The sequence below is a fragment of the Mus pahari genome, chromosome 12 (assembly GCF_900095145.1).
Source record: "Mus pahari chromosome 12, PAHARI_EIJ_v1.1, whole genome shotgun sequence".
In the NCBI taxonomy this organism is placed as follows: domain Eukaryota; kingdom Metazoa; phylum Chordata; class Mammalia; order Rodentia; family Muridae; genus Mus; species Mus pahari.
Window position 1 is genome coordinate 38,529,917 of NC_034601.1, and position 23,246 is coordinate 38,553,162.

Sequence of the window (23,246 nt, forward strand, 5' to 3'; positions counted from 1 at the left end):
TCTACCTGTTTAAAAAGCAAGAGCATCAAACCAGGTTAGAAAAGATTTTTAACTAGTCATCACTGACCCATGAATTTTGATGGGCACTAGGGACTTTATAGAGATGAAACACTTACAACTGGTAACTAATCCTTTAAGGTTTGGAACTTTCAAAGAAATTTCTATATGTAGATTTCCAATAAATATAAAAGCCACTGAACTAAACTCAACTATTCAATATTTTCTTCTCTAATCTAGTCTCCCAAAGCCATCAGTCCCTGTGTAAAACATGGGAGCAAATGGGAATGAAGAAAGTTACAGGTGACTAACAAACATTAGAGTGGATGCACAAATATATCTGTAGAGGTTGGAGGAAGAAAAACAGGAAAGCAAGGGCTGGAGAGATGGCACAGTGGGTCAGAGCACAAACAAGAGGACCTGAGTTCGGATCCCAGCATCCACATAAGAAGCCGCATGTGGCCATACATACTGTGAGGAGCAGAGGCTAGAGGAGCTCTGGGTTTCTGGCTGCATGACCAGGTCCAGGTTCAGGGAGAGACCCTGTCTCAAAAGAATAAGCTAAAGGGAGATAGAGCCAGAAATTCAGCATCTTACTCTGCCTTCCACACGCACACAAGGATACACGCATGCACACGTACTGCACTATGCTCACCTACATGCACACACACATACACACTCATATACACACTCATACACAGAGGCATACACACTCATACACACACACACACACATATCACAAAATAATTTTTTATTAAAATTCTGAAGAGAAAGGAAATAAACAGGCTATAAACAAACAAACAAAGAACCAACATACTACTTGCATAGTATTTGAGGTCCAAGGCATGGCTTCCAAAGTCTAACACACAAAACAGTGTGTCTTATGAGCCAATCACGAGAGGCTCATGCCTTTGATCCCAGCACTTGGGAATCTGAGGCAGTAGGATCACCTTGAATTTAGGCTGTTGCGTGTCCTAAGCCAGCTTGAGCTATAGATGGAGACCTTGTCTCAATCAATCAATCCATCAATCAATCAATAAAAGAAATAGCTCTGTTCTTTTTTGTGGAGCTGTGGTTTGTGTACATGGCCACTGAGGTATGATCCCGCCCTGTAAATTATTTCCACCGTGCCTGGGGTGAAAACTCTTAGGAAATGGGCTCGAACGGTCCTCCATTTTATAGAGAAGAAAACTGCTAAGAGGTGGACCACGCGCGCGCGAGTGGTCCCAGAGCTGGGAAATGGCCAGGTGAAGTCTCCAGTGCAGTAGCCTCCACCCCACACAGAGCACAAGCCTGGCTCTCTCAGTCACCCACCCAAGCTCTGGAACCTCACACCCTCCCATGTCGCCACCACCTCATCAGACTCCAGTTGTGCTGGCCTTCCTGCCACTCCCCCTAAACCCTGGGCCTCCCTGGATGCACCACACACACACACACACACACACACACACACACACACACACACACACTCCTGCTCCTTCTGTTGTTCTCTACCTCTGCTAGCCTTGATTTCACTGCTAACGTAGCCAGGAAGCCTTCCTTGTTGTCTGTGTAGACTCGACTGCCTCCCCAACTCCCGTTTCTGATTTACTTTTTTCCAAAATGCATATCATCACTGAACAGGCCTGCTCTTGACTATTAAACCTCACCTCCTCCATCAGAGGTTTCCCAAGGGAAGAATTATCTGTTTCATTCCTAACTGTATTTCCAGTTCTTACAGCACTGCCTGCTATTATAAAGGAGATGTTCCATCAGTATTTGTAGACGTGAAACATTTTAAAACTGTATCTACATATCCTATCCCAGCTCTAAAGAGTCTTATTTAGCCCACATGGTTGTCTGTCTTTTCCTAGAAACATTTTGGAGTCTCCATTCCTCTGTCTGCATGCCATGGCACCTCTGAGCCAGATAAGCACCCACATCAACTCCACCTGTGGGGCAGAAAACTCCACTGGTGTCAACCGGGCCCGTCCGCATGCCTACTACGCCCTGTCCTACTGTGCACTCATCCTTGCCATCATCTTTGGCAACGGTCTGGTGTGTGCAGCTGTGCTGAGGGAGCGTGCCCTACAGACCACCACCAACTACCTAGTGGTGAGCCTGGCTGTGGCGGACCTGCTGGTGGCCACTTTGGTGATGCCATGGGTGGTGTACTTGGAGGTAAGTGGGTTCATGGTATATGGTACATGAGTGGGTAAAGACTCAGAATATCCCCTGTGGTTAATGCTCAGAGGCCTGGGGAAGGAGGGAGAAGTGCCAGCATCCTTCCCCTGGTGGGAGAGATGACACTTGAGGGAAGCTCATGAGAACCAGAGGCCTGGGGATGCTTCCTTGCCTGTGGGTCCAGTATCCAGGTGACTGGGCATAAATGATGGGACCCTTCCTAAAAATACTTTGACTCTATGCTGGTCATGTAATAATGATGAAGGTCATGTGATAATGATGAAGGATGAGCATCTTCATCCAGGTTCAATCTATCTGGGATGAGAGAGGTACAGGACAAGGGGGAGAAAATATTTCCTAATAAATGAGATGAAAGTTAGAATGGTCAGTATATAGTTCAGACACCCCTGCCTCCTCTTCCTTGTGTTTCAACTACTCTTCATCTTGGCTTTTTCCTCCTGGGTGCTGGCTCTCTATAGATTCTGCTGCCAAAGGATCAGGCTAAACCTTCAATTTTAAATTTCCCATGCTTCCATTAATAGTACAAAGCCCTCACTACTCCAAGAATGCACCAGGCTCTGGAGGACTCATCTTGGGAGGAACGTTTCTTAAATTTGAAAGTATTTTCATTTAAAGGTGCAAAATACGAGTCAGAAGGTGATCAAGACAAAACATCCATTTGCTAACAAGAAAATCAGGGTGCCTACATCTGTTCAAGAAACACACTTCCTTACCAGGAAAGCATGCAATTATTAAAGAGATGTTTTAAATGCCTTAATGTGCTATTAATATTTCTCCTCTGCACTGAGTGTCACTCTAAAAAGATATCCAATGAAGGATCAAAATGATGCTATGATTAAGAGAAATTAAGATTCATCAAATTAATATTTCAGTTAATATTAATAGTGAAGGTGACAGTTAATTAAGTATGACATATCATGGGAGAGTAAAAGCCTTGAACACAGACTGCCTAAGCTAGTACCCATATTAAAGAGTGACTGGGTACTAAAATTAGACTTACTAGTGCAAGGGGGGGTACATGAGAAAATAAATGAATAGGTATAGAAAGAACAGGAAAGGAAGAAGAATAATCAGGCTGACTGAGGTAGTTCTAGAGGGGGAAATATGCATTTCTTCTTCCCAGTTAGGATAATCCTGATGGTGAGGGATCTTACAATTATCTTGACTTTTCTGTCAATCCAATTACACTAAGTCATCCGTGGTGTCGCAATGCCTTCCTCTTCTCCTGAAATCATGCTACCTATTGCAAAGGGGTTGAACCATTTACTATTTGATAGTCAATGGTAATGACAATGGAGTTCAAAACATGTAATATTTTCATTAAAAAAAATGTGATTCTCCATATACCTTAACCCAATGATTCCGTAGCAGCTGCCCCCTGCTCATCACTACAGTTCAGGGACTCTATGGATCTCCCACAGGATGAATGCCAGAAACAAACAGAGGTAAGGAAGATTTCAGTCCAATAAGCATTTCTGTTTATCTATGACAAATTAGGCCTTTGATGCCTACAGGAAATTGATGTTGAGCTGCCTATTTGTGTTTGCTTCAGGAAGTCTGGCTGGACCCTAATGGAAACTTTCTGTCCGTCCTTATTTAGAATATGAATATTGTGACTTTTCTGCACTAGAACAGCAAGGCAATCCCCTTCTCACCACAGTGACCAATGTCAACAGCGTCCCCAATCTACTGTTGAACACAAGAGCTACCAGCTTTGTAGAAAACCATCAGAAACCTGGCCAAAGGCCTTAACAGACTCTCTGAAGCTGTGTCTCAGGGTTGTGTCCAGTGAAAACGGATGTGATCAAGCTGTTAGCCATCCACTATGCCCCAAAACAACAATGAAAAACAGCACCCCATAGTGCAGGACAGTCTTCAGAAAGTCAGTGCATGGTTGATGAAGCTATATTCATCTAAATGCATGGAGGAGCAGAGATATAACCCTACTAGGAAATGGGTTGGCTCTGGAAGACACTTTTTGTTCTTGTCAAGCTACCTCAAGGCTTTAGTGACTAGAGGCTAGTCAATATGATTCAGCAACTGGGTTTTTCTCTAGTAGTCAAGGGTTTATCTTGCTAGAACAGAGGGGAAGATTTAAAGCAGCCATGAGTCAACTAAGATTTGATTGTGTCCAAGAGAAAAGCCAACCACCGTACTTCCTAATGTGTCCTGAAGATGATGCAGTTTGAGTGGCTGGTCTAGTAATTATTATTCGTACCTGAGAGGAAGCAATATGGTACGGTGCTGCTGTCAGCTTAAAGATCTGAGAGCCCTCAGAGGATAGGACACACATGAGAAGGAAACTATCTAAGAGCCAGAAGACTCACAAAATCCATGGTCTGACTTGGATACATTCATCTTCTCTGAGCAAAAGTGACTGGCCTTCCCATAGCAGCATGGGTGACTTAGAAGAGACAGTCACACTGTAAATCCAGGCAAGCCTGACTTGCTGCAATGTAAACAAAACAGATTATTTCTGTCCCATGCCAGAATTCTGAAGGGAGGTGTCTGCTGATGTCACCCAGCTGCCCTATGGTATTCAGGCCCAAGGCCTTCTGTCTTGGCTGTTTGGGCAAGCCACCTACTTCTTTACACCATGACAGACTAACTTCGAGGCCCAAGGCCTTCTATCTGTCTTCTTGGCTGTTTGGACAAGCCTCCTACTTCTTTACACTATGAGAGACTAGCTGATAAAGCCTCGGGCGTCTTATCAGTGTCCAAACATAGGGTGGATGTGGATGGCAGGGAACAGAGAGAGAAATGGGGGAAGATGGAGGGAAGGGGACAAGGGAGAAAGGGGAGAAGGAATAGAAATCTGAAACAGCTCAACTTGAATCGTCTCCCCAAGGAATTTCAGTCTAACTGGCCAGAATTGAGTCACGAGTTGGACAAGGCCAAAACAGAAAAAGTTAAAATTTAGTTGTGGTACAAGGAAAAACACAGAGGCTGAGGAATTGCTGTCAGATGGGCAATAAGTTGTCATCCAACACCACCTCCATTGGAATTCACTGGAATGGATGTCATTCCAATGCAGGGTCACTTGATAGTGACTCTGAATAGGGCATATGAAGACTTGAAATTACATGGATAAAACGGGGATAGCAACACTTTTCATGCTGGGCTGAAGTTAGTCTCATTTGTCATCACCTAAGAGGGTGCCTTATTGACTAAAAAGCATGATCTGTAAGTCTGTCCGCTCAAACATTTTTAGTTGTAAGTCCAACTCAGCTTAAATTGTAAGCACAACGAAGTGGCTCCCACTTTTAACAGTCCTATGGCAACGCAGGCTGAAGGCATACTTTGATAAGGGTTCCAACTCCATTTCTCCGCCATTCTTTCTGCTCAGCCTTCTTTCATAGAGACCTCATGCACAGGCAAAGTGATAAGCTATAAGCCTCATATACGCGCATCCTACCATCTACACAAGAGAGAAATTGTGGAAGTGTCAAGAGGCGCTCAACTGGACTGGCTTATAACACAGGACTTTCTTGAAACTGATCACCCAATCAGAACTTGCATTAGCATAGTTTAAAATTGTGCCCCTTCCAAGGAATACATCAGTTGCTCAGGGTTCTCATGGATCCCAGTGGAATGCAGGGACAGCTGAGTAGGCACAGTCAATGTGAGGTACAGTCAGCTGTCATAAGTGTCACCTTCCTTACTAAGACGCACAGGAGCCTGCCCTCAGGAACTGTGTAACAGGAAACTCACAGGGGCCAGTCACAGAACTACCTCTGTCTTTGTCATAGGACAAAAAGTATATGGGCAGTCTTACAAGTTGAATTTCAGAGGGCCCCTAGCTTAGCTCTCTAATTCAGTTCTCATCGTTTTCTGGGAGACTCTTTTCTAGGTAGTGCTGTGGATTTCCATCTCAGATTAGCTCTTCAGTTTCTAATTTCCGGCTTTCCGGCGCTGCAGGCTGGAGCTCTCTCTTCAAGCACACACATCCTCCTTGGTTCCACTTGGTTAAGCACTTTTTGTGATACTCCAGGCAGTTATATAAGGATTCAGAAGGGAAGAAAGAATGCAGGAGAATATTTGAAATATAAACAGTCCCCACTACCAACGGTCCGAATTTTTTTTTTCATCATTACGATGATATGAAAGTAATACACATTCAATAGAAACCACATCTCAAATTTTGAATTCCGATCTTCTCCCAGGCTAGCTGTACACAGCACAATATCCCAAGTGTGCTAAGAAGCATCAGCAGTCACAGCTCCCATTCAGTCTCATGACCCCAAGAGGAAATCAATACTGCCATGGCTATGTGCTGCTGAGCTATGCTTTTGGACAGGCTGGTTGTATTAAGTGCATTTTCCACTTATAACACTTTCTGTTAGGTTTATTGAGAACTAATCCCTTCGGTGCTGGAGGAGTGCCTGTGCTGGAGTCAGAGGATTTGGGTCCCAGTTTGGACAGGAGAAAATATTCAAAAATAAGAACCACAGAGAAATAGAGAAAGTGACCCACCCTTCTGAGGGATTATAGATAATGATTGCTGGGGGAAGGCAATGACGTAGCCATTGGTAAAGGGCCCATGTTTCTGTAAATAACCCCTCACCTACACTCCTGTAAGCAATTGTAATAAAGCCCATTCTCAATCTCTCTCTCTCTCTCTCTCTCTCTCTCTCTCTCTCTCTCTCTCTCTCTCTCTCNTCTCTCTCTCTCTCTCTCTCTCTCTCTCTCTCTCTCTCTCTCTCTCACACACACACACACACACACACACACACACACACACACACAAACACACAGGACATGAAACATCAAAATAGAACAGGGTTGATTCAGGCAGAGACACACCATAGAAGAAATAACCTAAACTGAGGGTGATGGCAGAAAGGAATGTGTAGAACAGGGAAAGTCTTTGGATCTTGAAAAGATATCAATTATTAAAAATAAGGTTTTTAAAGAAAAGTTGCACCTCAGTTCAAAAACAGATAATAGTGGTTTAATACCTCCCACTGGGAAACAAAGGAGTAGGGGAGTCTCACAAACTCTGGATTTGCTAAAAGGGAAAGTGTTAGATCTGGAAGAGCTTGGATGCCCATCCTCTAATGTGATGGGCACACAGGAAATCCGGCCACAGTCTAGTGACAAGCAGGTCTGGGAGCACACAGCCTAAAACTACTCACCCATGATGCCTTGCGCTCAACTGGAAATGAGCTTTACCTCCAAGCTAAACCCTGACTGAGGAGGCAGCTTCCTGTCGATGGGATTCACTGTTAGGTTGAACTCAGCTCTGCCAAACAGGAATTTTCAGGAGGTCTCCAGTCTGTAGCCTATCTGTAGTCTGTAGTCACTGTAATAAACCTCTGTCCCCTGTCAACCCCACACACCCCAGGTGACTTGCCATCTTCCCAAGCAACAATTGTGGCATCCGCAGTTGTTAATTTCCCATATCAATTGGGAAAAATATATTCAATGATGTGAAAAGTTCTCATTTATAGCCTTATTTTTCCCCCACAACAAATCTGCTTTTAAAAAGATGAGAAGAAATAACCCAGAGGTCTATAGCACTGCTGCTCTTCCAGAGGACCCAAGTTTGGTTCCCAGCATCCACACTGAGAGGCTCAGAACCACTTGTAACTCCGGTTCCAAGAGATCTGATGCCCTCTTCTGACTCCTGCAGGAACTGGCTCATACTAAAGCAGACACACATATATCTTCTTCTTCTTCTTCTCCTTCTCGTTCTCGTTCTCATTCTCATTCTCCTTCTCATTCTCCTTCTCCTTGTCTTCCTCCTCCTCTTCCTCCTCCTCCTCCTCCTTCTTCTTCTTTCTTCACTTTTTAAAGATTATAAATAAGACGAAGAGAAGTGAAGTGAATAATTAGAGAAGCGATTTTACTTTTGATTTTTGGCTATTTCCCCACAAACAACTAAACACCTCTCCCTCTAGAGCAGGCCTTCTCAACCTGAGGCCCATAAACCACTGCGTTGTTTCCCTGCATTCCAAAAGAAATTTAAAAACGAGGATTGGCCTAGGAAAGTGGATTTATTTTTGGTCTGTCCAAACTACTTGCAGAAAGAAACTGATTTCTTTCTAACATGTCTATGACAGCCTTATAATTTACACAAATCCATGAGAGAGAGAGAGAGAGAGAGAGAGAGAGAGAGAGAGAGAGAGAGACTCATGCAGATCTAGCAGAGAGACAGGTTAATTGGTCCTTTCCTGACAGAATGGGCACTGAGTCCTAGGGTGCCTGCCTTGTCTCTAGTATCAGCAGGCTGCCTCCACTCTCAGTGCAAGGATCTATTTTTTTTTTTTTATGCTGCCATGTTATTACAGCCCTCTTCCCTATCTCTTCCTTTGTCCATTCCTCATTCTTCAAGGAGTTGAGATGTTATGTCATCTATTATTGAATTGTACAGATGTTTAAAAAAAACAAAAAACAAAACCCTGAAACAGCCCTGAAGGAATTATAATGATTGTGGAGGTCCTGCTGCTGTCAGATCAGCCCCATAGCCTTTATCACCTCTTGGCTTCAGTTCCTTTGGAAAAGTTGTTGTTCATCATTCTAGTCTTCGCTGGCATCCTCACCGCCTGGGCTGTCACTGCCTCTGGTCATATACCATTCCGATCCTGACAATTTCTTCCTAGCTCTGCACAATTTTGGAAAACATCCCTTCATCCCTCACCAGGATGAGATTCATTTGCTGACCAGCAAGATCTGAATCTACATCAGAGAGGATCCAAGGCAGGATCTAGGATCCAAGGCCCTTTTATTGGCCACATGGAAGCCACCAAGAGCTCAAGAAGGCAGGCCTCTCAGAGCAAGATTGCTTAGAGAATATTCTTAAAATTTGAAAATACTGAGTCCTGAGTATAAAGAATCCATTCTTTGTGCGCTTAGCAGAGTTGTCTGCAAGTCCTTGGACAGAACGTGGAGTGGAAAGCATTTCTCGTCCTTTTCTCTGAAGGTCAGCTTTAAGTTTAGCCTCCTGTGGTGCCTGTCCAACACACTAGCTTTGCAGTAGAAAGAAGTAAGTTTTTTGCCAGACATAATGGTACAAATCTTTAATCCCAGCTTGGTAAGCAGAGGCAGGCAGATCTCTGAGTTCAAGGCCAACCAGTGAGTTCAAGACCAGCCATGGCTACACAGAGAAACCTTTTCTTGAAAAAAATCAATAATAATAATAGAAGTGAGATTTCTGACTCCCATTTTGTAAGGAAATATTAACAGACCACAACTTCAAAGAGAATTATAAAACAAAAAAGAATAAGGCCTAATGGTTTAAAGAATATCCTATATTAACATGTATATTCGTTTGTATGCATGTATTGTATGTATGTGTGTATATATGTATGTGTGTATGTATGTATATAGTGTGTATTCTCCTTAAATGGCCTGCATTTAAATTTTTTAGTCTCTCAGAGTGGTGCAGCTTGGAATGTAAAATTTATTAAGAAAGAGTCCACTTTCCAGAGAGGAGGCGACCAGAGCTAGGGGGTTCGAAGCTCTGTGGCAGCACTTCATGAAAGACTATCTCAAGGGCCAGGAGTTTTACAGGTGATCGAGGCTTTCTTAACATTTGTATAGCAGAAGCCTTTCCTCAAAGGCTCTCTTATCTGTTGCATGTTGGCTTTCAGGTTGGTTTCCAGGCTTCCTCTTGGCCAGCTGATGTCTTTCATGCATTAACTCATAGCCTTTCTGACCACACTCTCCACCTATTCGCCCTCGACTATGTAACTAGTCAGGAACATGCATAGGGCCCATAAATGGTATCATTATTAACAATTTCAGCTCTGATGACATCAGCTTAATAAATCATTTTTAAGCTTTACATTCTAAGAAAATTGGATCCAGGAGGATCACAGATGTAAAAGGAAGTACATGTCATATTTATGCAGAATTTCTTGTTTTGAAGCAAATTAGAATATTTAATTTTTAAGGGGTCTTACAAGTTTTTGAAAATAGCATCAACGGCTACAGATAGACTTATGACCTTGTGCACACACGCATCTCACAAACACAGCAGCCATATTCAGCCAGATCCATGAAATAAGTCACTAAAAAGATCTCAACCCAAAGTGAAACTTAAGTGAACATGGATTCTGTCAAAAATCTAACACAATGAACAAGGAACCGCAAAACATCAAATCTCCATTTTTCAACATCCTTTTTGTAAAATGTACTAAACGTAGAATATCCTAGGTGCATCCAGCTGCTTCACGTAGAAAGGACTAGAAATTTTTGTAAAGAGCCATTCTGATATTATTAACCTAGTAACACATGGTTTCTCAACATATTCTTGAAGAGCCTCTAAAAACTGTGAAAAACTTCGTATAATTCATCTAGATGGCTGTGTATTAATATAATCATTAGCTTTTTATTAGCTGGTGACATTTCAGAAATCAGAAAACACGTGTGTGCCATCTGCATTCTTTAAAACTTATGGCTTTACTCCTTATGATATTTGGCTTGGAATGAGGAAAAGAAAAACCAAATGTGGTGCTGGGGATTGAACCATGAACCCCCTCACACACATCCTAGCTAAGAACCCACCACTGTGTTACATCCCCAGCCAAATATGAGACGTTTTGAGTTTAAGAAGCCTGATAATGGCCGGGCATGGTGGCACACGCCTTTAATCCCAGCACTCGGGAGGCAGAGGCAGGCAGATTTCTGAGTTCGAGGCCAGCCTGGTCTACAAAGTGAGTTCCAGGACAGCCAGGGCTACACAGAAAAACCCTGTCTCGAAAACAAAATCAAACAAACAAACAAACAAACAAACAAAAAGAAGCCTGATAATGTCTCAAACACTTCATTGTGAAGTACTTTAGAATGTTAGTTCATGTCTAATGTTCATGTGTGGTTTTCTTTGTAAATGTTGGTTATATGTGTGTATATTCATATCTATATTCCAGATACACCACAGACACTGTTTCTAGCACAAGCAATTGTATAACGCAATGTAATCGGGTTGTAAACAGTCTAAGATGTTTTTGGCCCCAAATGTTTATTCTGAATGCTCTTTAAAAACAGGGAGATTTCTATCATACGCAAAATTATGTGTGTTTATATGCAAACATATCTGAAAACCATAAATAGGATAAAATTTCTAATGGTATTTCTATCATGTTACAGCTAGTAGATACTCATTTGTATAGTATTACATTAGAGATAACAACCATTATAGCTGTAGATGCAGAATTACATGTGATCATAAGAAAATTTTTGTTGTATATAATGTAAAAATTGAGTCCTACCATGCAATGAACACAGAGACTATAAATCTAACATTGCTTTTTGGAAACAATACTGGCGTTATCTTATTAGTCTTATTGTATACATATCTATCAAACTAGGTATTTATTTAATATCACAAGATTATTTATAATAAAATGCACTTTATTATCTATTAGCATGAACGGGTGTTGAGTATCAGCAACAGTATCCCTGCACCAGCAACGCCAGACCATCTCAACATTGACTAAATACATGTTTATTTTATATGCAGAAAGGCCCAGAAACCAGGCAAAAGTGTTTTCACACATAGGGCTAGTCTTTCAGTTTTCTTATATCTTAAATTTATGTTTTAAAAGTTCCTAACAAAACTCTACTTAGAGATTTCTCTGAGAATTTAATAAAATCCTTGTGGGGCACAGAAAGCTGTGCCACTGGGGGATCAGGTCTGGGGCAAGAGTGAGGTGGAGATGTCCAGACACCCAAAAATTTCCTCCAGAGAGCAGCAGGTAGGGGCTGCTTCCTCCCTGCTGTGGGCCTGCGTGTCCCCGGTACACGTAGCCTTATGGTCCCCTCCACTGTCCTTGAGGCAGCCACATTGCCTGCTGCCCAGATTACAGGTTAAACTTCCTCTCTCCCTACAGGAACATGTCCAGAAAGTATCTGGAATTCCTCTTCATGCAAATGAAACATTCTCAACACTACAGCTCCAACCAACAATGTAACTCACCCCCAAACCCCTACTCAGTCTCCAAGGTTTATATAGGCCTTGTTCCTCCCCCGATAAAGAGAACTATTTCACTGAAAACTGTCTCTGAAGAACCCACCCACCTGGCTAAGCCTCATTCCTTCCAGTCCAGCCCAGTGTCCAACGATGCCTGGATACCCCAAGAGGAAAAGCAGGCCCAGGCAGATAAATCATATCTTAACAGTTTAGTCACTTGCTAGTTACTCTGTGCGTGGTATGTATGAGGTGAGCACATAGAATTTCACCTGTCACAGTCAAGGTAATAAGAGAGCTTGTCCAGAAATTGAGTGTCACTGTTCCTAAGGACGGGCATCTTTGGTAATCCCATCATGCAAAGCAAATTTAACAGAAAAAACTTTGAGAAGTATATACATCCAGATTTTATATATAGTTCATCCTTAACAAAATCCTATATTTAACAATTTTACATATTAAAGTACTCAGGAAAAGAAACCCAATAATGAAATAAAAGGGCTTTTTAAATGTACTTCGTTTAATGTTCTTAGGTGTGATCACCTCTGTTTACCAAGACTATATCATGAAGCAATTCTATTTAGATATTTTACATGTTGATTCCCAAATGTATTTAAAACCATGCATTTTTATTAACATACAAAACCTTTTTATGCTCTCTTGCCTTCTGTTTTTCTTAACTACTCAGGGGAAAACAACAAATGTAAAATTTAATTTTTTTTTAGAGTCTCTTTTGGAAGAAAATTTTTATCAAAATCTCTGTAGTCAATAAAAAAAATCCTGAAACTTAACAAAACTTTCATCTTATGATTTAATGAATGCAATTTTTTATAAATACAAACTATACTTTAAATATTTTTACTGTCCCTCTGAAGAACTTACTTTAGAAGACCAGATGTCTCTTTTTCCCTTTTATTGAAAATAGATTTTTCCCCCTCGCATAATATATCCTGATTACGGTTCCCCTCCCTCCACTCTTCCCAGTTCCTCACGTCTTTCTTACCATCCAGATCCACACCCTCTCTGTCTCTCATTAAAAAAATAAACAGGGATAATAATCAAATATAAAAGTATAAAACAAAAACTGATGCATCAGAATAGAACAAAGAAATCAGAAGGCTAAGAGACCAAGAGAAGGCACAGGAAACAGATGTAGAGGCCTCCACATTCACATGCTCAGGGCTCCTCTCACTAAACCAGAAGCTGTAATATACACTCACAGGACCTGTAGGGGAAAGAGAGTATCTATCTATCCTCCATAACAATTTACACAACAAGGCAATTAGGGATGGCAGGACCTTTAAAATGTATTTTAAAATGTAAACTGTTCTGTTGTATGTAGAATGCAGGTGAAGGTGTGTCCAATCTTCCATTTGCCTCTGGAGCATCCCATTCTCCTATCTCACTCCACCCCATCACTGGTCCCCAAAATCTTTTTTGAGGAGCTAAAGGATGATATCTAGTTCCTCCAACTTCCATGCAAATGAGGGGTGCAATTCTTACCAAAGGGGGACCACAAACCCCTCTTCCTATTGTATCTACTGGCTGGAGAGGAGGCATTGGCGTTTCTGATAAAGGAGTTGGCTTGGATCCCTGTACCATAATGAATTAAATTTGAAACTGTCATATCCGAGAAGACACAAATTTTACTTGATTTTTCAAAATGCAAGACTCTGGGCAAGAAACAAACAAACAAAGAATAATGAGACCCAGTTTCAAAAAACAAACAAACAAACAAACAAGCAAACAGGGATGCCTAAGGAAAGGAAGAGGTGGCTCAGTAGTACGGTACTTGCTTAGGAGTTTCTGGGGATTTGTGCCCCCAGCATCACCAAAAATAAACGAACAATTCATGGTATGCACCTGTAACCCTGGCAGTCAGGAAGGCGACACAAGAGAGCCAGTCTGAGACCTACGGTGAAATCCTGTCTCAAAAACTGTTTATGCTTGTAGAGCCTTGTTTGTGGGACAAACATTTCTGAAGATAAATATTATGCCCCCAGACCAATCCTTCCAAACCTCCCAGGCTGTAAGAATCACTTGAGGGACTTATTATTTGGAGTGGGGCCTTCAGTCATTTGTTTAACAAGAGCCTCAGGTGATTCGGGGTCTGCTGCTTACAATCAGTAAGTTTGGGAACTGCTGCCTGCTGGAAATCAATAGCCAACTCAGGACCTGAAGACACTTGTCTTGCTTCCTCCCACCACAGGGGATTAGCTTTGTTCATTAGCAAGTGAGAGTAACACCTCCTGGCTGCCTATAATTCTGAAGTGAGTTATTCATCAGAATTTAGGTGGAAAAAAAAAGTCTCTAAAGAGCCTTAAATCAATCAGATTTAAAAAAAAAAAAAAAAAAAACTGCTTTAATTTCTAAAATTACTTCGCCTCTTATGATCTCTCAATGCTTTGTATCTATCTCTCTGTCAGTGCTTATCACAGTGCATCGTAGTTATTTTCTAAGGATCTCTTGTGCAGGTCCCCAATCCTTCCACACCTATTCACACATCACTCTCCCAACTTATGCTCTCTAGGGCACTAGCCTCAGAGACCCTGGAACAGAACCAGGTTTAATTCATTTCAACACACCCACTGTCTTAGTTAGGGTTTCATTTCTGTGTGTAGTGACACCGTGACCAAGGCAACTCTTACAAAGGACATTTCTTTGAAGCTGGCTTACAGGTTCAGAGGTTTAGTCATTTATCATCATGGTAGGAGGAAGCACGGCAGCCCCCAGGCAGGCAGACGTGGTGCTGGAGGGGCTGAGAGTTCTCCATCTTGATCCACAGGCAGCAGAAAGAACCTGTCTTCTGCAGGCAGCCAGGAGGCTCTGATTCCACACTGGGCAGAGCTTTAGCACTAGGAGATCTCAAAGCCTAGTCCTGCAGGGACACACTTCCTCCAACAAGACCACACCTACTCCAAGGCCAGACCCCTCCCCAGGGGCCAAGCATTCAGACACTTGAGTTTATGGGGGCTAAACATAGTCAAACCACTGTGCCCATCCAAGCCTTGTGTAGCAAGCATGCGAGCAGTCAATGAAACAGTAACTTTCTGGGTAAACAGAGGGACAAATACCAGACCTCTTTCTTCTAATGGTGGTAGGGTGCAATGGAACTGGGCACTTCTTGGAAGTGCTTCCCAAGGTAGGAGACTTTGAGGACAGGAGTAGTCACAGTTGGCAGGAAGGAGGTTGAAAGTTTAGCTCTTTGTGTTAGTTGTATGTTCTTAAGCAAAGAACCCCTCCAGGTCTCCATCTATCCACACACTGGCCATCATAGCCTTCTCAGTGGCTTGTTCCCAAATGAGGTAAGCTGGTTACTTACCACGCTTTTAGCACTTCTGATCTTCATCTTTCTCTGTTACTTATTTACATGATGTGGGAGATTGTAGTATAGGCATTCACATATGAGATATATAGATAGATTTAGATATAGATATTGATATAGATGGATAGATAGATAGATAGATAGATAGATAGATAGATAGATACTGTGTATGAGGAGAGAGAGAGAGAGAGAGAGAGAGAGAGAGAGAGAGAACGCACTTACAGAGTTATTTTGGTTGTTTTGTTTTGTTTTTGTTTTTGAGTCAGGGTTCCTCTGTGTAGTCCTGAATGTCACAGAACTCAGTCAGTAGATCAAGCTAGTCTCAGACTTCAGAGATCCACCTGCCTCTGCCTCCTGAATGCTGAGATTAAAGGTGTTCACCTCCATCTCCTGGCTTACAGGCTCACTTTAAGGCATAAGCCCCCAGGAAAGTTAAGTGCTAAGATCTTAACGGGAATCTCTTCAATCAGCTAATCAGGTTGTTTTCTTATCTGTGGCAAGCCGCCGCATTCTGCCGTAGCAAAATGGCGCCCGACCCGAAAGGGGGAAGGGAGAGAAAAAACAGCTTGCTAGGCGCATGCGCCAGGCTCCGCGACAAGCCAGCACAGAGATGCTAATGAGGTTCGGAAGTAAGCACCAATCACAGGCAGACACGTTCCCCTTAGGGCTATATAAACCAGAGGGTTTCGGGCTCGGGGTCCTTTCGCTTCGGCAAGCAAGAGAATAAAGAAGTTGTGGAAGAATCTCTGCGTGTCGAAGTCCTTCTATCCTGCAGGCAGGAGCGACGGGCGCGACACTTATCACTTGGCTAAGATCAAGGAGAGAATGTGATTTCTGATGGCAGATCCTGGAAAAGGGAAACAGACAGAAGGACAGCTAAAGAGGCCATTCAACAAGAGGCCACGGCATCCTGTCCCACAGCCCCGTGTCTTTCCCATCGCTGTCTTGTGATCCTGGGAGGGAGGCAGTCAGAAAGATGCCCTTTCCAAGACCTAAGTCTCACCTGATTTCCCTCTTCCCTGGTACCCACCTACTCCATCCCTTCCCACAGGCTGCTTCTCCCTGTGGGGGCTTTCTGTAAGGGCACTCAATGCCCTGCCTGTCTCTACCAAGCATGTCAGCTTCAACAGCAGGCTTGATCTCTCTAAGCTTGCTTCCTGTATAAGAAAGTCATTAATAGTCCCATCAATGCAAAAATAATGACTTGGCTTTAAAGAAAATATTAAAAATCCTTTATTCTGAGGCAAAAATGAGTGACCCTGATCTCAGAACTTGGATTTAATTTGTGCTGTGGAAGAGAAGAATGAACTTTTAACGCAAGAGAAGAAAGCCAAAACAGATACATTAGGAAAAAAAGCTTTGGTTGGGACTCTATCTAGGTGAGCCAGGAGAAGGAAAATCACGTAAGTTATAGCATCTTTAACTCTAGGGTTGGTGGATGTTGGAGGTCAGCTAAATTTAACAATACGTTCCAAGACATTTATCTAATAGTCTAGAGAACTTTAGGGCATAAAGAAAGGTTAGAAGTTAAAGGTAGGGTACGTGTGTCCAGAAAGAGGTGGGTCAGCAGGTAAAAGCACTCCCTGCTCTTCCGAAGGTCCCAGGTTCAGTTCCCAGCACCCATATGGAGGCTCATAGCCACCTATAGCTACAGTTCCATGGGATCCGATGCCCTCTTCTGGCCTCCACAGGCATTATACATGTAGTGCACACACATAAAAGTAGGCAAACACTCAGGCACATAATATATTTTTTTTTTTTTTTTTAGTGAAGTAAATGAGCATTTTCTTCTACAGGCACTAAGCCTGGATAACCCTCCATCTGTGACATCCCATGCCTCATGACCACAACCTTCTACTCCAGCAAGGTCAAAACAGAGTAGAGACCAAGGAGCTTGTGGGATCTTTAAGATAAACAAGGCTTCTTCAGATACCTAAGGCTTTATGGTCTTTTCCCAGGGGATTATAATCAGCACTAAGAAGCCATGTCTGCAAAGTGCTTTGCAGGACACCAGGCATTTAGCAAGCATTCAATAAATGGCTTTTAGTATGTCAGAGACCACTCAATCTTGACCGAGGTATTTGCAAGCCTATCCCCTGCTCTAGGAGCCCCAGAGCAGCAGAGAACAAGTAAATGTCTCTGCTATTATTGAGCTGGTTAAATAACAGTCATTTAATCTCCCATCAAATTACACACGCCTCAAAAAGCTGTAATAGTGCATATAGTGAGAAACAACAACAAAGACAACAAAACAAAACAACAATACTAAAGGAACAAATCCAGCCTCCAAAGTCTGGCATTTCAAAGTGGTAGACATTCATGGAATGGGTCATGGGAGTAGATACTAAAGTAGGAAAAATTTTTAAATAAATGCTAGTTTGTATTAACCGTACCAGGCACTCATACTGATCTCTAGTTAGTGTGCTCAAGAATGCCTTGTACAGGCTTGGTGAGATGGCTCATCAGGTAAAGGTGTTTGCTGCATCGCCGTGGCAACCTGAGTTCAATCCCTGGAACCTTCACAAAAAGGAAAGGGGAGAACTGACTCCACAAAGTTTTCTTCTGAGTTCTACACCCATGCCATAGCATGTGTGCTCATATACATCATGTACATAATAACATGAACACACACGTTAGTAATAATTCATAATGATAATGATAATAATAATAATAATAATAATAATGCCTTCTTTCTCCAGTTATCAAATGTCCTCAAGTTATACCCTGTGTTGTAGTTTGTAAAATGTCATAACAAACAAACTACAACCTCCTTCTGTGGACTGTTACAGCTTTACTATAAGTGCTTGTTTGGTGAATATATGAATGAATGGATGAATGAATGAACAACCAGAAAGCAGTCAGGTTGACTGCACACACACACACACACACACACACACACACACACACACACACACACACACTAACTCATTTATATAAAAGGAAAAGGAAAGGAAAGGAAAGGAAAGGAAAGGAAAGGAAAGGAAAGGAAAGGAAAGGAAAGGAAAGGAAAGGAAAGGAAAGGAAAAAGTCTGTTTTCCACTACTCAGTTGCATGGTAGGCATATGTTGAATAAAATTAGGAACACAGAATTCAGTTTGGGGGAGAAGCCTCCGTACTGTGCAATTGTCTCGTGTAATCAAAGGTACCCTTCACTCTCCTGTCTCTGGAACCACTGTGTGATGACTCTGTAGAGCAGAAACCATAAACTCCCTTTCTAAGCAGATTTTTGTGCTCGGCATTCCTATAAATGTTATGTTAGGCCTTTATTTATACAGACCCAAATGGTCTAACTGAAAGAAAGTAACTCCAGAACCAAGGGAACAAACATGATTACTTCACTTGTTTTAACTTTTCCTGGTTGCTTTTAAACAAAGTATCTTTGGTCAGCCGCTTCTCAAAATAGCCCGAAGATGACCAAATAAGAACATCAAATGGGAGGCTGGAAGAGAAATAAACTCCAGGAGAAGTTTGTTTGAGAAGAGGGGTGGACTCCTTTGGGTCTTACTATGCTGTTATGACATGGGGAGGATCAGAAGAATCTCCGATGAGGACCAGACAGAGGGCAACTGCTCCTTTGCTCACACTGGCCAACATCAGCTGGGCCCATTGGTTCCCCTGCCCTTCCTTAGATAGCCATCAAGATAGATGCTCAGAAGAGACATCAAAAACACATCTACAAGGGCTGGAGAGATGGCTTGGAGGTTAAGAGCACCGTGTACTCTTCCAGAGGTCGTGAGTTCAATTCCCAGCAATCACATGGTAGCTTGCAGCCATCTACAACGAAATCTGGTATCCTCTTCAGGTGTGCATGTGTATATGCATGTATAAAACTGTACACTAAACCTCCACAGCCACTCACTGGGAGCCACCATCCCACCAGAATGGCAGCCCACAAGCCTCAGAGCCTGTAAGTGGCAGTGTATGGACATTCAAAACACAGCACTGTCCCTGATACATCTTGCTTATTTAACTAGGTTATGTAAATGTGCAAAACTAAACAGGAATTAGCTTCCATATAAATGGAGTCACCTTGATTGATCCCTGATGCTTTTTGTGTTACTCGCGGGAAGCTATGGGGGTTGATCCCATGTGTACAACCAAGCAGGTGATAGCTAGCCTCATGTAGCTGAGAGCCATACCTGCTTTCCTCTAACCCTCTGAGCCCAGCCTTCTCCCACTTAAGTTGGGACGAAGGGTTGGTGGTTCAAGGGCAGTCACATCAATTAGTCCTGCTGTTCCCACAGATGTTGTTTTACGATGTCTCCAAGCTTGACAACCTGAAGTCACAGAGATGCTTGTTCTGGAGTCATGTTTTCTGTAACATGCGTTCTTCGTTTCTTTCCTCAGCACACGGTGAGCTCTCTCATGGGCAGAGGGCTTCAGAGATGCAGTCTTGGCACACAGCACACATTGGGCAGCTACCCAAACTCTTTTTCCTAGCAGCTGTGCGTCTATGGGCTAAGATATATCTATGCACATAGCACGTAACTACAAGGAGCACCCCTGAGATTAGACCTCAAGTTTGATTGCCAAACCTTGGTACAGCTGGAGGGGGGTTGTTTATTTTAAGATGCATGGTCATGAGCTCAGATCCAGGGACTCTGAGTCACTAGGTCTATGGGGTATTCAGAAATGTATGTTCTAAATGAGTGTCCCACTGTGAACTACTCTGAGGATCCCTGCACTAATTAATCTTGACGCTCTCTCCCTGCACTAACACTCTACTCTTCTGTCCCCTCCCTAGCTATCAATCCCAGACAGCCTGACCTACCCTCTGTGCCTGCCAGCCCTCTGGTACCGACAGCACCCACCACAGGGAGCCAGGAAGGTGTGCTGGCATCCCTGATGAGCAGCTCAGGGGAGGCAAGGGACTTGATTGGGTTATTATTCCTTCCTTGGAGAAAACACTAACCTCCTTCTTGTCTCTACTGCCCAGGTGACAGGTGGAGTTTGGAATTTCAGCCGCATTTGCTGTGATGTTTTTGTCACCCTGGATGTCATGATGTGTACAGCCAGCATCCTGAACCTCTGTGCCATCAGCATAGACAGGTAGGGCTGGGAATCCCCTTCCAGGCTTAGGAGACAGGTGGCCCTAAAGGGGCGCAGAAGATACTCCCTTGAGCCATCGGGGTCACTTCCAAGGGAAGTTGCCTTTGGCACATTTTTTTCTTTCTTTCTTTTTTTTTTTTTCTTTTAAAATATGGTTTGTTTGTGAGGGGGAAAAGTGACAGGAAATAACTGTTCTACGAGGCTTCTTAGACTTTCTCTCTTCCAGCCAAAGCACCCCCACCCTTCAGGACCTGGGTTTGCTTTCCCATTATCCTCCAGGGCTTTTGTGATTCCTAAGTGGAAGGCGAGGGAGACAGAATGGAAAAAGACAACAAAGTAGGTTGATGGGTTGGTTCCTATAGTTGGTCTGAGTGCTGATGAAAGTTGCGGGGGGGGGGGGGGGGGGTGTCTTAGGGAGTCCCAGAACAGGTTGAGATTCTACCCAATGTGTCCAGGGTCTTCTTACCTTCTGAGAATGAATTAAGAAACAAAGGAAGGAATAGGGAAGAAGTTTTATTTCAGGGCATTAAGTACACAACCAAAGAGTGCCACACCCATTACATTGTATAATTAATACACAATAATAAGGGTAAAAGAGTATGGACTTCTCGAGAGAATCGTGCTGCCTGGGGTCTGTGATAGCATCTTGTGGGAAACTCTAAAAGAGGTTAGCATTATTATTAAGTCAAAGTTGGGAAATAGATTTGTCCCAATTGTCTGCTTCCCTTTTCTGTCCTTAAGTAGTAGGGCTTTGGGATATGTTGTGGCACCAGATGCATGATGGGAGATAGAGATTTGAGTTAATGATACGAAGATACCATCAGAACGAAGCAAGGCTATGTCATTTCAGTCGACCATGGCAGTCCCAGACAGTCCTGAATGATCTTGTTCTTCACTGATTGCAGGCTCCTCTGTTGTCCTGAGCCAACTTCTAGCTACTGAGCAGTTGTGTTTTTTTCTGTTTGATTTCACTATGGTTTTCTAGCTTGCCTCAGTCTGGTTGGTTGGTTGGTTGGTTGGTTGGTTCGTTGGTTGGTTGTTTGGTTGGTTGATTTTGGCAAGAGGAAGGAAGAGAGAAAGGGGAATGGCAAGCAAAGCTGGGCGTGGTGGCACATGCCTCTAATCCCAGCACTCAGGAGGCAGAGGCAGGTAGATTTCTGAGTTCAAGGCCAGCCTGGTCTACAAAGTGAGTTCCAGGACAGCCGGAGTTATACAGAGAAAACCTGTCTCGAAAAAGCCAAAAAGGAAAAAAAAAAAAAAAAAAAAAAAAAAGGCAAGCATAGCTATATCTCTCTATTGCGGGTAGAGCAGAGGGAATGAATAGAGAAGCAGTTTAGAAAGCATGTGATCTATACATGCCCCTTATGGAGTTTTAAAAAGCAAGTAGGGACCAGTAAGACAGAGCATTAGTTAAGAGTGCTTCCTGCCCTTTCAGGAGATAGGAGTGCAGTTCCCAGCACCCACACTGGGCAGTTCATACAGTCTGCAACTCTGGTTTCAAGGAATCTGGTGCCTCCTTCTGGCCTTCTCAGACACACACACACACACACACACACACACACACACACACATACACTCGCACTAAAATAAATCCTTTTTTAAAGGAAAAGAAGGTACATTATCTAAATTTTGGCTGCTGGAGGGGATTTCTGCCATCTTGGCTGTATTCTGGATGTGTGCCACCCACAGGGCACATCACTTTATAGAATTCTGGAACTCACTGTCCTTGTTCTGGGTCCCTTTGTCCCTCATCCTTCTTCTTGTTCTCTTCTACTCACGCTTTCTTCCCCACCTGAGTTTTAAGTTTACAACAAGACAACCTGAACTGAGACATGTCCCAGCAGGAGTCACAGCGGGCAGGGAAAAAGGCCTTGAAAACTTAGGTCTGTTTGACTACATCAAACTTCATCAAACTGGTGCCAAGTGGTTTATCAAAGGCATATTTAAATACAATATAATTTGGGGGGAAAAGTGTCCTGGTGTAACACAACCCCAGTGCACAAAGAAGCACAATTGCATCAAACTTCAATTCAGGGTTCACATCATTTCTCCTAGGAAGATGGGTCCTGGAGATAGGCTGCCTGTACTAGCTTACATGTCTAGGGAAGGATTTGGCATAGTCTCAGTCATACAAATAGCATAGAAGCCATTCAGACTATTGGACACCTGTGGTCTTAGTTATGGGAGTATCTAAGCCACATCCAGTCCTAATTGTGGAAGCTTGATATGGCCTGGCCCAACAAATATCACAGATCACTGGCCATCAATCGCCTCCAACTCCCAGCTTTCTGGGTGAAAGAACAGGTATTACATCTTTTCCATCGAAAAGACAATCATGCATACTTAACATTGCCGGTTTCCCTGGTGACCTGGGAATTTGAATTCATGTTTATGTGACTTCAGATGAATTACCCTAAGTTCCATCATGAACCTCGCCAGATATCCAGCTGGACCCCTCTTTCCTCTCTGAATTCTAAACAGCAAAACCTCTTCACTAATAATCTCTCACTGCTACCATGTCTATTCTTATTCTTAATTTTTAAAACTCATATCCCTTCTGCCTCCTGCTTTCAACCAATAAACACTTACTAATTCTATTTTCTTTTTTTTTTTTTCAAATTTGCCTCTATCCTTCCTTTCTTGTTGCCCTTGCTTACCTGAGGTTGAGGGGACCCCTCACTGATCACAGCTGTCTACCTGGCCCTTCAGATCCTCTGAAAAACTTCTGAGAAGAATAGCTCCAGTTTTGTTGTCCAACTCAAAATGTTTCGATGTTTCCTT

General features: G+C 42.9%; 1 protein-coding gene across 3 annotated transcripts in view; it reads left to right on the forward strand.

The window, feature by feature from the left end:
• Positions 1–1,874: 1,874 nt before the first annotated feature.
• The window catches only part of Drd3 (dopamine receptor D3), a 57,201-nt gene continuing 35,829 nt past the window's right edge, over positions 1,875–23,246 (forward strand). For 2 of the 3 annotated variants that reach the window (XM_021209799.1, XM_021209800.1), the window contains exons 1-2: positions 1,878–2,157; positions 20,353–20,465. In XM_021209799.1, the coding sequence (XP_021065458.1) occupies positions 1,888–2,157; positions 20,353–20,465 (383 nt within the window). In that variant the 5' untranslated portion in view covers positions 1,878–1,887. Of the gene's footprint in view, positions 2,158–20,352; positions 20,466–23,246 lie in introns of all 3 variants that reach the window. The other variant, XM_021209798.1, reaches the window with a different exon arrangement.